Raw genomic sequence first — 18,311 nt, forward strand, 5'->3', positions numbered from 1 at the left:
GAGAAAAAGTAAATAAATCAAACATGGGACTACAAACAAGTGATCAGTAAGATCAATTTCCACCATTCGATCTGTTTACTGGGGTGATCTCAGAGATGTAGTTCTACACTTTAACCACTAGATGGTCCCACTTCCACATAATTAACCCTGTAAAGACTGACATGTGAAATAATAGTTAGAAAGTGTCATATTTTGAAATGGAGCAGTTTATTGAAATCTAAATTTTTTAAAAAATTCACTTTTTTTTTTTTGTTGTTGAATATGAAATTTCATACATCAGGCTTTTATGGCTCATATGCTGTAGTGAGAATATGGAGCTCATCCTCAAGAGAAAAAAACACTTGTTTTATTCAGAGGCCCAGACTGAACAAAATTATACAATTTGGTGAAATTCTGATGCTTGTAGTGCAAATCAATGACATTTTATAACAGTGTAAGAGACATACATAAAATATCAGTTTTATCATCCCATAATAGGTCTTAGATGATACTGAAATGCTTAGTTTTATGACTTAAAGTTCTGTAGTTTTTCCTCAAATGCCTGATATTTGATATTCACATTTTAATACGATTTTTCTAAAAATTGATGTATGGATAATCAAGTAAACCTAAGTTGATTCAGTGTCTTACGATCTGACCACCTAGCAGTAGGCCAAGTAGTAATCATTTTTTATGTAACTTATGTAATAAAAAAAAATAGTCCAAGCAGTTTATGCAACCCATGATGCAACCTGCCAAAGTAAGCACATTTATTAAGTGGCCTCAAAAATCATTTTAAGTCACTTAAATGTATCTTATTGCAGTAGGCTGCATAACAAAATATCAAAACAAATGGCATCTGCAAATAAATGCAGACACTTTGGGGTCACAAAACATCTTGAACGCCCTCTCATGCCAAAACTTGAATGCGAAGCTCGTAATCACGACTTCAGAAGTGGGAATTATCAAATTTCCTATAGCACGGGAAGGCAACATTAGTCACTTTTGTTGGAACAAGATAGCATTCCCAACTGGGGAACTGGGTATCAATATATATATATATATATATATATATATATATATATATATATATATATATATATATATATATATATATATATATATATATATATAATTTTTATTTTTTTTTCAAATATATTTTTAAATATATTTTAAATAAATATATTTAAAAATATACAAAAAATGCATTAGCCCCTCACTGCAGAACACTCGAGATCCAAGGGGCGGAGTCGGGTAGGTTAAGGTACATGGAAAGTGAAAAATATATATTCACTAAAATATATTTTCAAATATATTTACACATTTACTTTTTGGCCATAGGTTTAGGGATATGTAAAGTGGGAGACCCCCTGGATCTCCTGTTCTGCAGTGAGGACAATCTCTCATATCCCCCCACTAACATGTGACGAGACCAATCTATGACTTCACAGTTGATGATGATCTTGTTTCAAAATGCATCTAACTATTTTAAAAACTCAAGACAAAGCAATTAAAGGCATGAACCTCATGAACTTGGATAAATTTCTACATTTATCCAATATTTTCCACAGTTACTTTATTGATTAATTTGTCACACTCCTCAGTACAGAAGCACTGAAAATGGTTGTGGAAAATGATCTTAAAGTCACCTAAATGTGTATACCCTCAATGTACAGAACACTCAAAATCCAGGCAGGTTTTCATGGGAGACTTTAAAGAAGTTCAGGAGTCTTGTGACCAGCCTCATGCAACTGTACCAGCATGAGCAGTGTCCTGGCCTAACGCTTCACTGAACTAATCTAAGGAATGAGAACTTGGATGAGATTCCTGCTAATCAGCTTGTATAAGCAGAGTCAAACTAAAAAACACAGAGCAGATATCTTCGATCAAGCATTGACCAGCATTCCAGAGGAATCACATGCTGCGTGTGCAGTCAAAGTATGTGGTGGAGAACTCTGGCAAGGCTCGCAACTGCAACTTCCAAATTGATAAAAACAAAATAAGTAAAATAAGGATTTTCAAACTTTTTGATGCCAAGGACCCCCAAACATGATGCTTCCTTATACGATATAAGTTATATCAAAGTCCCTTTAAGACAAGTCATTTCACTCAGCGGCCATCTTTGAAACGCCTCTCGGGCATCTTGGGCATCATGCAGCTCCTATCTCTTTGAATGGGGAAACATCAGATTCTCCAAAACTGTTCGTCAACCTTACGATTAAATTTGATATGTGAAATCACCAATGAAATCTAACAACAACCGACTCATAAATTTAGTTTCTAAACGCTCGAATCATGACAAAAAAAAACTATGTTTTTCAGGCTGGATCAAGCTAATGCGCATGCGCAGACCTAAATGTGCGTCTCTTCGGAGGCGTGCGTCTGACTGTTTCTATAGAAACCGGTGATTCTAACGGCCGCTGAAGTGACGCGATGACTTTACCAGTCGGCGATTGGCTCTTGGCTTTAGAAGGCGGGACTTATTCCGCCATATTGCGCGTTACACTTTCTCCCATTCAAAACAATACGAGTGACACGTCTTGTGTTATTCTAGTCTTTGGTTATATTCCAATGCTTTTACATTCTCTTGCAAAAGTTCTCAGTTCTCTGAGAACCTTTGCATTTGCTAATATTTAGCTTTCTCTTGCAAAAGTTTCTTAAGGAAACATAAAAAATTTTGCGAGTGAGCGCAGTTTCTCACTTGAACATGAACATTTTGCGAGCGAACGCAGTTTCTCGAGGCAATGCAAATGTTTTGTGTGAATGCAAATTGTCTTAAGCCCGGGATACACTGCACAGTTTTAGCAATCCTATAAGATCATTACAAATCACACTGTGACATGGATCTATTAAACTTGGGTATGACATGCATGTAGACTGTACGATGATGATGCCTATTGACTCGCAGGCTATGTAATTTTGAACCCCCCATCTGTACGACATAGGACCACCGATTAAGAGCCACAATCACAGAAATCACCACGATTGTTTCACGATGGCAATCTTTTGTCTGGGACAGCCAAAAATCGTGCAGTGTATCCCAGACTTTAGGGAAATGCAAACGTTTTGCAAGTGACAAAATTTCGAAGTTTTGCGAGTGAACAATTTTTTTTTTTTTTACTAATTCGCTTCTGGATCCTTCAAGATTTTCCTATGGTGTTTTAGAATGTTTTTTTTTTAGATTTATGTGTGAAATAAAGCCTGTGGTAAATATAACTTGATACTTTGACATTTAGTTCTACAACGTAAATTACACACTCATTGGCAAAATCAGATTTGTTTTTCATTTTTTTCTAAGTAGAGCAGATGTCAGGTAGTATAGTTTATGTGCTAAAATAATTGTATTAAACATATTTATTATTTTAAGTTAACATTGACAGTGTTAACATGCCAATGTTGACAGCCCTAAAAACGCATTTTGTAAAATCTTAATTTTCAAGGACCCCTTATAGCATCGCAGTTTGAAAACCCCTGTGTAAAATAACCAATCTTACAGGTGGAAGTCAGTTTAGTTTGCAACTTAGATGATCAGATTCAAGACAAAATAATTCACATCAATCTTTTTGACCATTGAAGCTTTTTTTAATGAAATGTTTTTAAAATTAACACAAGAATCAATTGCAAATAAGAGTGAATTTGACCCTTTAATTTGTCAATTTTGGAAACAAAAATGTTGCATTTGTTCAAATTACACTAAATAAATGGGGTAATAACAGATGTGTAACACTTGAATGTTTAGAAGAGGTATGAGCATCGAGCACCTTTACTTCCCGACTGTACAGTGGTCAAGAATGGTAATCTGCATCTCGCAATAAGAGGCAGTTTTACCTCAATCTTACACAATTGATCAACATAAAAAAGTGCACCAGGACAGAGTGGGACAGGGCGGTTTGAAGAGGTAAATTCAGCTAAGATTACAGTCAAATTAAGGCTATGGGATAAACAAAGCAAACACCTGGGGGATTCAATGCTCTTTAAATGGAAAATTATTGCCATACAATATTGTTTTCCCTCCGCAGGTTTATCCAGTGCAACATGAAATGCAATAACAATCCAAACAGTACATTAATCAAAAATAAACATTTCTCTTTGGGGGGAATTTTGAATCATTTTCACCACAAGTGAAACATAAACAGTCTTTTGGCTCCAATTCAGAATTAAATGTCCGCCAAGGAAAAATTTAATTCATGATTCAAAGGGGGACACAGCATACCAATGAACAAATTAAATACTATAATAAAACTTTTTTTGTGTCAAACTTCAAAGTCTGCCATAGGCAGGCCAGGCATGTTTTGCTACACTGCTAAACGCATCTCCTGAGGGAGTGAATGTAAAATTCCCTTAGAAAAGGGAATTTGAGATTTTCAAAAAGAAATAAAATAAAATACCCACATACTTGGCCATTTACAATTCATCTGCCAAACAAATTCCAGAATGCAAACATATGCATTATATTAAAATATAATGACTCACCTTTTAGCCTACACATATGGCACAGCCGACTGTATGAAGTAGTAGCACTTATATAATATGCAGGTATTGTACAATTTATTTACACATTTACATAATGAAGTTCAGCAAAAAGAGGCAAATCTGGTAAGTTCCTTATTCATTTCCTGGCTGGACCGAGTCTTGATGCTTTTTCTTTTTGCTTGATTGCAAATTTACAGAATTCCTCAAATCTTTAGGGGGATGGGAGATGTAAACACGTCACGGATGTCAAGCAGGAGTGATGTCTAAGTTCTAACATAAACCGTTTTCCTCCTTTTTTGAGGAACAGATGTCAATGGAGGATGTGATGTGGCTAGTCCATCAGGTCAACCGTCAGAGAGATGCTTCCTCAGCAAAAGCAGCAGTGGTGGAAGAGGCCAAACTCAAACCTCTACCCTCTTCTCCAACAGAATAAGGTGAGTGTGGAAACATGAAGCCCCTCTCATATCCCATTGGCACTCATCTTAGATTTCTGTGCCAACTCTGCCTCCTTAGCCTGATGGGACAGAATAGATGGGGGTGAGTATGTTGACATCCAGCAGCTTCTAAAACTTTTACCTCTGGTCTCATTAAACATCACTGTAGAAGCTACACTCATACTAAATCTAAAACAGTTAAAGGCACAGTATAAGTTTCACCACTATAGGTCGCTTATTCAAAACAATTACAGAGGTGTAGCTTGATGACACTGTGAATGAGCGTGGAATCATGGGAGTTGTCATCTTGACCTCCACAGCCAATGGAAAGCAATCCGACGGGACTCAGGGAGAAATCGTGTTCATGGATGAACTATTGTATTAAGTTTTATTAATGTTACTGTGGTATGAAGCAGGGCGGTTCCGATAGCCATGGGAGCGGATCGAGGCCGGTGAAGCAAATGTTAATGAGAGACATCTGCGTGACACACCGGTCTCGAGTCCCATGGAGGAGTATTGGAACTTTTATTATGCTTGTATGCCACAGTCAGCCACTGCCGCCCTTTTCATTTTGTTGTTTATTTTACATTAAAGTTACATTTGATGTTTGCCAGTTCCTGCCGCCTCCTTCACTGAACTAGTTACATTTGATCACTTTAATTCAAATTATTATTATATGTCATTGTAATGAAACAGCCGCAAGTGCTGAATTACTACTCATACAGGTCACTTTTTTTGATTAAATAAAAATGTGGGGTAAAGCAGTGCTGTTTTACTTGGGCAAAACAATCATACTAAAAATACATTTGAGTATATTGGAAGTTGTTATAACGTGACTCTGAGTTTGCTGGGTGGCTGATATGAGACACTTGTTGCACATTGCAGTAAGCTAGATCGATATTAGAATATCATATTCAGTGTTTCCCACAGGATTTTGTGAGACTCTGGTGGGTGGACATCACTTCTGCTAGGGGGTCTGGAGGCATTGTGTTGCTAAATGGCATGCAATTCATTGTAAAATATATTGTATGGTGGAGAAAATGCTGTATTACTGTTACTACAAATAAAGCTCTTTCTGTTTATGCTATGTCAGCCACTTGACAAAATAGTGTTGTCTCTGAGGCATGGAACCAACATGTTATTCGCTGTAAATCAAGACAAGAAATTCAAATAATAAGACTAACTGTGCTAAGCTATGTAACAATGATTCATTTTCTGTCAATAAAAGTATCCAAACACTTGCCGTATTATAAAAAACATAATATATTAAAGTGTCTTTGGTGTTTCCATGGTTGCTATGGAAGTAAAAGCAGAAATCGAGGGTAGCACAGATATGATGTCATTGACAGGCGACGCCATGACACAGTTCGTTACAATGGTTAAAATTGCTGATTTCTCTGAATTTAAACATTGTTGGAAACGTTTGGGATAATGCAACACACAAGTCAACAAAATATTTTTTGTCAATCAACATTTGAAGTGGATCAAAACTTTTCAAAGTTGTCCTAAAACCTTCTTCTTAAGACAACTCTGATTAACTTTTTTGATACACTTCAAATGTTGACTACTGCATATAACAGTGTTATAGTGGTTTTTGATATTTTAACTAAAAAAAAATCTTATATATTGTGCCTTTAAACATGAGCTATTGAATATTTATTTATATATTTTAAATAACATTCTATGGAGGCCCAAACCTGCAGAAATAAAAAAATATATATATAAATAATAATAATAATAATAATAATAATAATAATAATAATAATAATAATAATAATAATAATAGGAAATCTAATAAATGTAAATAATAGGAAAGTAAATAAAGTAAATAATTTAATTGATAAAGCAAATATAATTTTAATTCCTGAATTTATTATTATATTGCTTTGTTTTATTTTCTGTATTTTTCATTTATTTTTATTCATGTATGGGTTCATTTATTTTAACTTTTTTTCCAGAACAAAATAGAAAATGAAGGGGAAAAAACAAAAAAATTCAGGATTACATTTTATTACAAATGACTACATTTGTTTTATCAAGTTATTTATTTTCCTATTATTACATTTTCTTTTTTTTTTTTTTTGGGCCTCCATAATATTCATGCTAAAAAAGAAAATGTACAATGTTAAATTAAACCTCTTAGAATATTACAACAACTACTATATAAAATCTTTTGTTTTAATATTAGATAGAAATTCTACATTTTCCCCCCCAGGGGAAACCCTTTTTAAAAACATCTATTAATGAAACTTCCCTAGTAACAAAGCCTAGTAACAAAAGCAGGACAGTCCTTTAAAATATGCATATTCAAAGTTACCTTGCAAAAACCACACACTATTGTCTCTTCACCTTTCACTAAATACACATATTTATGTGATCAATACAACATCTTGTGACACACTTACATGTATTAACTGAGCTTCGGGTGATGGCATGTCCAACCCTCTGGGTTTCTCCAACAATTCTTCTGACTAAAATACGAAAGAAGTATTAGAAATATCATAAATGAAAACTATTTGTAATAATTTCTTCTCTTGGTTATTGTTATACAATGCCTGATCAACTGAGAAACCTTTGAAGACTGAGAAATTGATTGATTGGTGGCATAACATTCCTACCTTCCTGTCTTTGATGACTGGAGCGGAGTCCACCAGCACCTCCACCGAGGAGGACAGTGGACTCCCTTTGGCTGCCGTTTCGGCCTCCACAGGAGGAGTGGCTTTCTGTGACACAGACAGAGAGAAGAAGGTCACTGCACATGAATCCATAACAACCATAAGCGATAACATATCAGCTGTCACTTAATGCAGTGATGTGCCAGTCTGCATTTCTTTCTGATTAAGGTCTAGGCATCAATTAGTTAAGGTTTCAAAGGTCAAAGATAATCCGTTGCAATCACTAGGGCCATTTTTTAAGCAGACAGTAAACAGTTGACAACATCTGGTTTAATTTACAAAGTCTATATTCTATACATTAATATTTACAGCTTTTGTAGCTGATGCAAAAAATGTATAATGTATGTGTGATCTTTGAATATTTTCAGAATGTATACTTAATATTTTTACAAATATAACTGTGCTATTTTTAACCAACTTTACATTATGGGAAACTGATAACTTAGATATAACAGGTCTAACTTTTCTGAGTAAAAGTCTGAGGATAGAAGGACATAGGTTATTGGCCATAACAAAATGTATGACTGACATTAAAATCAGCCAGAAATTAATATCGGTGCAAAAATTGAAAAACACAAAAGAGACATGGGAAGATGAAAACTTTGAAGCCTGTATAAAGTATTTTGAGTGTTCACCTCCAGTTTGGGCACCGGTGGGATGACTGGAGGTTTAGGATTGAGGTCCGTCAGGTACATTGCACGAGAGAGCAGCAAGAGGGATGGTGGGACGTTCTCTTTCAGGTGTAGGTCCAGCCACTGACACGAAGAAAAATGTAAAGATCAACAATTCCATGATTCAAAGCAAAAATACAGCATACAGTAATGCATGTAATCGGTCTACAGTATTTGGATGGAAAACATCATATTTATAACTATAAGCACGGATGATGCAAGATTACGGTGACACCACCGCCCATGGCAATAAGAAAATAATGCATTTAAAGGGTTAGTTGACCCAAAAATGAAAATTATCCATTAATTTACTCAGCCTCAAGCCATCCTTTCTTCTTTCATTTAAACACAATATTAAAAATATTCTGGCTCTTCCAAGCTTTATAATGGGAGTGAATAGTAACAGATTTTGAAGCCCCAAAAGCGCATTGATCCATCATAAAAGTCATCCATACGGCTCCAGGGGGTTAATAAAGGCCTTCTGAAGCGAATCGATGCGTTTTTAATTTTAAAATATCAATATTTTTAACTTTATAGAATATAACTCTGACACTGTTTGACTGAAAGAAGAAAGTCATATACAACATTTTTGGGTGAACTATCCCTTTAAGTGGGTAAATATAAGAGGATTATTTTAAAGTCTGTTATACAGGGTTCCTACACATTTTCCATTTCAAAATTCCATACTTTTCCAGACTCAAATTTCCAGACCTCCTTCCAAACGATTTTCTGCCATTGGTAAGCCTCGGTCTCCTTTTCTATGTTTTCTTCATGTTTGTAGTAGGGGTCTTAAAGTCTTTTAGTGATTTTTACATTTTGTTTGATTGTTGAAATAAAGTTTTGTATTTAGTATTCACATCTAGGCCCTTCTCTTCTTAAAACTACGTTCCTGTGTGACTTCTGTTGCGGATTAATCTACAAGTACTAATATATTCCCTGTTTAAAAGGGTAGTGACTTTGTTTCCCTTTCTGACCATACTACTCACTACATAGGCGTAAATATTTAATTTGTTTAACATTCTAATAATTCGACACATTTACTTCATGGACATCCTTCTCTGATTTATCCATTCTGTTCTGTTGTCAGTATTTGTTAGTATCAAAACATTTCTATAGAGTAGCCTAGGAGTACGAGTAGCCTACACAAGTGCAGTATCAGTTTCCGTAATATTTTAGAAATTCACAAGTTTATAAACATCTGCAAAGTAAAAAGAGGTGTAAAAGGTGATGTGTAGGCATCCTCCCCCAGGAGAAGATTTTTGTGATTTTAACATGTAAATGAAGCATTCTGGTGCACTCTGACAACATAAATGGGAAAAACAACAAGTAAAAAAAATAAAAATAATAATAAATTATTGACAGTAGGGCTGAGAATTGACACAAATTTCACAATTGAATGCGATTTTGATTCAGAAGCTTGCTTCATTTTGATTTTGAAAATTTTTGAAAATTTGATTTTGATTTGATTACCTTCGATTCAATATTGATTCATTTGGAGCCTATCAGGTCAAGTACATGGCAAATTTCCTCATAGAAAAAAAAAATTCTCTCAACTAATGCTGTAAATTATACAAGGAACCACAGCTGGTACATCATTATAATAATTGGTTAAAACTGATTTGCAAGCTACTTTCATATAGGCTAAATTACACATAAGGAAGATTACATACATTTTTAATGACAATTATTTTTCTACTCCTTTTTTTTTAAATGGTGGCTGTCATGAAACAGATTTATACATTTAATATCGAAGCACATGTTAAGTACAAATACAATGAATATGCAATAGCCTATAGTGCAAAATGCTCCTCTTGAAGTTCATTTTTGTAGCTGAATAATGAGTTTTTGGCCATTAAACGGCTTTTCTGAGGTAGGCTAAATGTGATATTTTTACATGCTGTTTTATTGATGCCTTTCTGTAGTTGAAACAATGATTGATCAATTGCATGTGATACAGAATTCAGTAAGTTGTACTTTATCTTTCAACATTACTGTGGATGTTCAATCGTGTTTATTTTGTGCTGTAACTAGTAAAGCAGAAGAGATGGCTACAGCGATCTATCACGCCACAGAGCACCAAGAAAGATCATGACTCACTCCAGTCTATGAGAAAATTGTAGCCCATTTTCGATTCTTGTGAGAATCCTGAGACACGCAATCGCCCTGAAAAAACCTCTATGGATCTACACGATAAACATAAATTATGTATTTTGATTCAAAAGAGCTAATTTCACTGTAAAGTGTCTAGTTTGCAGGTATAATAAATTAGAAAACTGAATAGACCTGGAAATTACTCAAATCAAATTCCATACTTTTCCATACTTTTCCAAACCGCGTAGGAACCCTGGTTATATGCGTCACACTTCCAAATTGTCTACAGTCTTTGGGTGGTAAACAGTCATAAATATTCTCCAGTAGGCAGTTTTACAACCTAGTCAGGCTGGTCTGTGCATGCACACACACACACACACACACACACACACACACACACACACACACACACACACACACACACACACACACACACACACACACACACACACACACACACACACACACACACAAACACACACACACAAACAAACACACACACACAAACAAACACACACACACAAACAAACACACACACACAAACAAACACACACACACACACAAACAAACACACACACAAACAAACACACACACAAACAAACACACACACAAACAAACACACACACAAACAAACACACACACAAACAAACACACACACACACCTGCTGTAGCTGCTGTCGGAGCTGATCTGTCGTCAGACCCAAAGATCTCATGCCGCGACTCCTGCAGGCAGATTGAAGCTCTGCTACGTTCATTGCGGCCACACCCTCTGTGGCAATCATCTACACAGAGACAAAGAGAAAATGGTGATTATCCAACAGCTGAGATCATTTCCTTAACATATTGAACCCGAAACATTACAATAAGGTCTAAGGGACCATTTACACACAACATGTTTTTGGGTTCAAAAAATGTGAGACGCAATCAGTGGAATGAGGGAAAAAAAAAATCCATGTTTTTAGAATGCGAAATGCTGCAAAAGATGCAAGAGTCATGTTTAAAGATTTCCATCTAATGCATGTTTACATTAAAAAAGTAGCCCAGTGGAATGCCAAAATACATCGTCTTCTGTGTGAACAGCCCCTACACTTTAAGATGTATGGCTCAGTCACCCACAAACCTAGAGGTAACAGCAACATGTCAAGTCATAAATTCAGCTGTACAACTACTTTAAAGGGTCAGTAACAGTTGTCTGCCCTTGTCTCACCTCATCGTCGGCCTTGATGGTGCGCAGCTGCATCATCAGCTGGAAACGCAGCAGGTTATTGGTGCCGATGGGCTGCAGCTCCAGCAGTTTACACAACGCCACCAGCTGCGGCCGCTCCAGATGCTCCAGCGTCAGCTCGTCCTCAAAGAGCTTGGAGAACTTCACGATGTCTTTAGTAGTGGGCTGTTCACCAGTGTGCCGCACCTATAGCATACAAGTTAGAAGAGTCAGTCACCTTCAGAACAATTTCACTATATGCAATATGGAAAAAAATGGCTTTGATTATCAAACTTACCTGCTGTACATAAGTGGAGAACCTCTGAGTCTCGTCTCCAACAGCTGCTTTATTCCTCCTGGCCATCTCAGCAATGGTCTCCTGCAAGAACTTGGCCAGCTCCAGTTTAGCAGCAAGTCCCTTCTTCTGTTTTTCCTCCTGTCAGAGTAAAAGAAACAAATCCAGCAGTTTTGTTAGTCATTACTAATCAGTTTTAAAATTTGCAGATGCATATTGAATTTGCAAACAACTTCATTAAAATTATTACTCAGATTAATTGATTAATTTACAAATCACTTACACTCTTTTTTTTCTTTTTTTTTTAATCTGCAAACAACTTGATATTAATAATCAGATTCAATGGGGAATGGTTTATGAACATCGATTTGTTCCATTTATGGTTCATGAATGAGGGCCAATTTTGCTGTCATTTAAAACTAAGACGTACCTTCTTAGACTCTGTCTCGAATGTGGAAGGCAACATTTCTGGGAAGAGTTTGAGGAATACAGGAAGCAGAAACTCCATGAAGGGAACGATGACAAAGACCATGAAGGGCACGAGCCGGAACAAGTCGGCACATGTCCGCATCAGCTGTGGAGAAAATAGGGCAAGTTTTATTCATCCATCGCCAAAACAAAAGCAATAAGAGTTAGTGAGACTGTGAGAAGTTTGTCTGGCCCAATTTAGCTGTATTTTCTCTGAGGTGTAATGCTTCTTGGTTATGCAATCCTATTTGTGTCACCTTACATTATGAATCCTTGACCAAGCACTGGTTTGTTCTAATAGGATTACCAAACATAATCACTTTATCATAAAACTCTTATAACTTACAACACACTTTCATCTGTTACATCATCTTATATAAAGAAGTTAAGACTCACAAAATCACAAAGAGGTACCATGGTACCATGTTTTTTTGTTTTGTTTTTGGAAATGGCAACATGGTAATAACATGATGATATTCTTTGTACCATGCTTTGTATCATATTATGCAAATACCATGGTGTATAAATATGGTAATCATTTACATGGTACCATGGTTATACATCATTTTTGTACATGTACCATGGTAGTACCAATGGTATTATAAAAGCCTAAGCTATTTATTTCATTATATAGATGTGGATATAATAATTGTGAAGTTAATAAGTGTAATATAAGATTTAAATACTTCCAAAAACCCTGAAATTGAAGCTCCAATAATATTCCTTAATGATGGTGGTGTAACTTCCCTCAATGACTGTATCACTCAAATATTGTATTTCAAAAACTAACATTCTGTTTCCAGTTAATCTTGTTAATAAACATTCAAGAAGTGATTGGAATATCGGATGTTATTCAAATTCAACCCACGCTCACATATCATGGGAGTGCAAAGAAATATCACTAATTGGATGGATTATTTAAATTAACTTGAAGTACCATTTACATACATTGAGATATACGATTACCATATTCATATCAAAGTACCATGGAATAATAGCTCATACAATCACTTTACTGTGGTAAACCAAAATAAAAACATTTTAAATCGTTTTTTGTTCCAAACACACCCTCCTCCTCTCCCTCCTGGTGAGCAGCTGCCCGTGCAGTAACCTCCAGACCATCCTGCCCGCGATTTTGGTGTCGATGCCAAGAAGGCGGAAGCCATGATAGTAATGTTTGAGCTCATCCAGGACTTTCTGTCCCAGAGACTTCCTTGGCACTGCTGGGGGTGCTGGCGGTGGATGAGTGCCAGAGGCAGCCGGGACAGCGTCACCCTTTATGGGTTCAGAACCCGCAGTGGTGTCCTTGGCCTCTTGCAGCCAAGCACAAGAGCTGTGGAGGGGACGTGCAGCTACGCAACCGGGGCGGATCAAGTTGGATGTGTAACATGGATACAGCGGCCTGGGGCACCTGGCTGTGACGGCAGTCCGTCCGAGGAACTCCGAATTGTAGCGTATGCATGCGGTCGACGGGAGCGAAGCACAGCCGTGTCTTTTAGAAAGCAAGTAGGATCCTCTGAAAGGAAATGAGAATGGTGAGCTCCAATATAGAGACTGTTTACAGTGTTAAAACACAAAGAAAAGAAAATATTATATTTAGAATATTTAAGGATGTTCTGTGCTCTTGATTACTACAGAAATTATTTCAGCTTGTTCCTTAGTTTGTATAAACAAGCAAAAATTTGTTTACAGTAATCTTACTGTAATCTTACAGTAATCTTAGTACTTATAAAGGCAATCTATGGGGGAAGATATTGTGCTGAAAACAAATACACAGTTTCAAAAGCCTACAAGCCTTTTTTGTTCAAAGTTATATCCAATCTTTCAATCATATTATGATCATATAAAGAACTATTTGTATGAAAAAAAATCCAATTTCAGGAATTACGTTAATCAGCATAGAAAAGCAGTCCAATGTTTACAATTACTTTGCTAACTTTACAGGTCAAATATATTTAGAATGCAAGAATACATAATAATGCTTTAACAAAAAAACAAGGCAAAATAATTTCTATGGTAACTGACAACACTGTTTTAAATCATGCGAATTGGACATGTGAAGTGAACACATAGTGCACTTGGAATAGGATACAAATGTTTTGCACCAATAACCTTTTTGATTACCTTACCTTGATCTTGTTACAGCGAGAAGCACCTGTGAGCTGAAAACTGCCATTTTGTGACTAAAAATTGGGTATCCTGCAAAGAGAAAAAATAGCCAAATTTTAATTGCATCAACAGCAATGATAGTACTGACTCAGAGTTCAGTAGTAGTGTCAGGCTGTGCGCTCTATTCCTGGACAGTAAATAAATATATTTCTAAATCTTTAAAAGTATTAAAGTAAACATTATCAGTTATGTTTTGTATTATTTCAATGCAAACACTATGGGGAAAATTTGAATGTGTGCCAAAATACAAAACACTTCTGTGGAATGTGAGATTAAAAACCAATGAAAGTGTTGTCACTATAGGAGTTATTGTTGCCATGACTGCACAAATAAATATTTGCATGTATAATTACATTTGCTAAATATTATGGAGTTTAAAAATTTTTATAAAATTTAGTATTTTTGAGGAATAAATCCCTTTTATCAGTTTATATTTGTGTAAGTTTTGTGGAACTTGGTATTATTTTTTTTAATCTGCTTCCTAATTTCAATGTTCATCTTTCTGTGGCATTTAAAATGGTTTCTTGAATCATGAAATTACACTTTATTTAAAAACAACAATGATATATCACAATAGGAGTTATCATTTTTCCACTAATCATGAATAAATGTACACAGATTTACAAATAAATACAGATAAATAAATAAGTGTAAAGTTTCAAAAAAGAGATTTAAAGGTGCACTATGTAATATTTTCTGTCCGCATAGCTTGATGACGCCAAGTTTGAGCGCAGAATCTTGGGACATGTGGTCTTCATCTCAACGGTCGGTGGAATAATCGGGATAGGACTCTGGAAAAAATCATGTTCATGGATGCGATTATTAACGTTACTGTAGTATGAAGCAGAGCAGGACCGAGTGTTGAGGGAGCTGAAGGAGGCCGCTGGAGCAAATGCGCAACACACGCCGCGAGCAGCAAAACTTTTATTATGCCACATTCACCGGCGCCGCTTCCGCTTTTTCCGGTCATGAGTATGAGGTAACGCAGCTCTGTTTATCATATTAGATACATTTGAGTGTGTTGAAAATGTTATAAGGTTACTCTGTGCGTTCGCTTGGCGGCTGCTTTGAGACGCTTGATGCACACTGCAGTAAGACAGATCGATTTTACAATATCATATTAATAAATGCTGGATGGCTTGTGTTGCTAAATGGCATGCAATTCATTTTAAAACGTATTGTATGATGGAGAAAATCCTGTATTACTGTTACTAAAAATAAAGCTGCATCTGATTATGCTATGTTAGCTATTTGACAAAATAGTGTTTTTCTCTGAGGCATGGTAAAGCAAGGTAACGTTACCAAGTAAGATTTAAATAATAAGACTAAATGTGTTGAGCTATATAACAATAATACGTTTTCTGTCTATAAATATATCAAAACAGTTGTTCCCTTGTCTATTAAAACGTGTAATATATTAAAGTGTCTTTGGTGTTTCCATGGTTTCTACAAAATAAAACCGGAAACCGAGGGTAACGCAGGTATAACGCAATTGACAGGCGCTCCTCACACGTCCCGGAGCCTTGGTTAAAACTGCAATTTTCTCACGATTAACAAATAGTTGGAAACATTTGGGATGTTGTATGTACTCAAGTGAACAAAATATATATCACTGGTCTAGTGGTTTTTGGATAGTTTACTGGAAAAATCTTACATATTGCACCTTTAATCAGATGTGCAAATATCATGAATGATCAAATCTGATTGTCTTAAGTATTTATGAGGAACAGATTACCTTTATTTTTTGTTAATTCGTTTAATTTTTGTAAAACTTGTAATTGCCATTATTTCCTTATGAATCTGTGTACATTAATTCATGGACACTGAGACAATAATAACATCATGTGTCAGTGCTGTATCAAAGCACGCTGTTGTGACGAAGCGGCGGTCGCGAGCACTGCACACAAATACTGACTCACGTGTTTATCTTCGCCACTCGCGTTACTAAAACAGAACACAAACACAGAGACCGGTCAAAGTCACAGGCCATATTTAACGTCAATACAAGTAACGTTTAATTTTAGAAGGTTTGTCTCCAGTTACGACGGATAAATTGATTACATAACATTTACTACCATTATGACACAGACTCCGCAATTATTAAAGTATTCTTAATGCATTTGTCAACGTGAACTACAGTCTCCACTCCCTTTTATAATTCCTCGAACATTTAACGTTTTAAACGATCCTAATTGATATATAAAAAGTGGTGCGGTTAAGTAAAAACACTGAAGTTTAATGACAGGCGCTGAAGGCCACAGTAGAGGCCGCAGATATACGTTCACCATCTCAAAACACACCGCATCCAGTACGTTACCCGAACAACTTTAAACTACTACAGATGCTGATCTATGTATATAATCAACATACACAACATCGATCAATTTAAGACAAAGGCGATTGGACAATTCTTTTGTTTTACTTTCGTTAATGTACAACTAACAGCGAGCGGTTGCTTAAGGTTAAAGCGACAACGGATGAACGCGAAACTACAGAGATGGTCGAAGTGAGATGTTGAGCACTAACAACGAGAAAAAACGATTAAACAACTACCAACCTGGGGGAAAAGGTCCGTGTCGTGCGGTGTGATGGCTGTTATGCGTTAACCATTGGATATCGTGTCAGATCGGATGACGGTGGAGAAAAATGTTCGGCTCGACAGCGCTCCTCCTGCAGCTGAGGGTCAAATTTCCTCGGAGGCGATGGTACGGAAGAAAAACGGACCTTTTGTGGGATGTGATACTCCATTCACGACGGTATGTCACTCCTTAAATTTAAATCCAAAGAGACTTATAAATTAATACATCCGAGCTGATGTACAGTTTTGATTAGGTTTTAAAATGGACTGTCAGGTTGCCTCTGATACCCCAGTGAAGCCGACCGACCGTCCCACCGAGGAGGATCATCCGATGAGAGGAGCGGCGTGATTGACAGCCACGAGCTCCAATAAACGAGCTGTACGCGCTAGTGACGCTGGCCAATCCGCTGGAGGGGGTGGAGAGTGGAACTTCCCATGACCTCATCCGTGATGACGAGGGCACATGAGCGTTCACACTTGCTGATCTTAGTTCAGCTGTAGTTCAGAGTTGCCATGGCAACAGACATATTCGCAGTGCTGAGAACAGCAACAGAAAAGCAAGGCGTTTCATTAGGTTGTTATTAGGTATTCGTGCAGACGATGGCGCTACAATCCTTATGGTAAGGAAAATAAAATCCTTAATAACATTGTTTTTGTTTTTATATTCATTTTACTCACATTATATACATAAAATCTGCACCAGATTAGTTAAACTTAAATGGGTTGCATGTTCTTAAAGCAACTTATGTAAAGTTAAACCGGTGGTTGTTTAGATAGGCCTCATTTAATAAATAAAGCCCCTCTCATGCCCTTCTTTATCCATAAAGAATAAAAATATCTTAAATGTTTTATATTCATTTTTACTAACATTTCATATTATATAAAATGTCTGTGGTCAGTGAATTATTGTGTATGTTCTAAAATAATGGTATGTATGCATGCAACAAATAGTAAAATCTATTATTGTCTAAAGATATATATACACTGCTGATATACATAGATAATAAAATACATTGTCTATATGATTGTCAAATAGTACCCTGCTATCTATCTATCTATCTATCTATCTATCTATCTATCTATCTATCTATCTATCTATCTATATATATATATATATATATATATATATATATATATATATAAAACATATATAATTAAAATGATAGTGAAATACATTTTTTTTATTATTTAATGTATGTATTATATAGTTATACTCTAATACATTCATCACATCCTTATGCTTTGTTTGTTTTCAAGCAATGATATTCATCTCA

The 18,311-nt window shown here is 35.9% G+C and overlaps 1 protein-coding gene across 2 annotated transcripts; it reads right to left on the bottom strand.

Annotated features, from left to right (window-relative positions):
• Positions 1-3,526: 3,526 nt before the first annotated feature.
• Positions 3,527-17,382, bottom strand: letm2 (leucine zipper-EF-hand containing transmembrane protein 2). 2 transcript variants are annotated; one of them, XM_067398043.1, is made up of 11 exons: positions 17,017-17,382; positions 14,420-14,489; positions 13,359-13,806; positions 12,253-12,396; positions 11,826-11,963; positions 11,531-11,734; positions 10,986-11,105; positions 8,197-8,316; positions 7,505-7,609; positions 7,292-7,357; positions 3,527-4,966 (listed from the first exon to the last, which is right to left on the bottom strand). In XM_067398043.1, the coding sequence occupies exons 2-11, from the start codon at positions 14,464-14,466 to the stop codon at positions 4,913-4,915; spliced, it is 1,446 nt and encodes a 481-aa protein (XP_067254144.1). In that variant the 5' UTR covers positions 14,467-14,489; positions 17,017-17,382; the 3' UTR covers positions 3,527-4,912. The 2 variants fall into 2 exon arrangements, with proteins under 2 accessions (XP_067254144.1, XP_067254145.1); XM_067398044.1 differs by lacking the exon at positions 17,017-17,382 and adding an exon at positions 16,379-16,395.
• Between the last annotated feature and the right edge of the window lie 929 nt (positions 17,383-18,311).

Source organism: Chanodichthys erythropterus, chromosome 10 (assembly GCF_024489055.1).
Source record: "Chanodichthys erythropterus isolate Z2021 chromosome 10, ASM2448905v1, whole genome shotgun sequence".
NCBI classification, from domain to species: domain Eukaryota; kingdom Metazoa; phylum Chordata; class Actinopteri; order Cypriniformes; family Xenocyprididae; genus Chanodichthys; species Chanodichthys erythropterus.

Excerpts from the sequence above, each read along its gene's own strand:
- letm2 (XM_067398043.1), bottom strand. The coding sequence starts at position 14,466 with ATGGCAGTTTTCAGCTCACAGGTGCTTCTCGCTGTAACAAGATCAAG. Across the intron at positions 11,735-11,825 it reads TCTCCACTTATGTACAGCAG|GTGCGGCACACTGGTGAACA; the intron begins GTAAGTTTGATA and ends TGTATGCTATAG. Across the intron at positions 8,317-10,985 it reads TCCGACAGCAGCTACAGCAG|TGGCTGGACCTACACCTGAA; the intron begins GTGTGTGTGTGT and ends TCTTCGTGTCAG.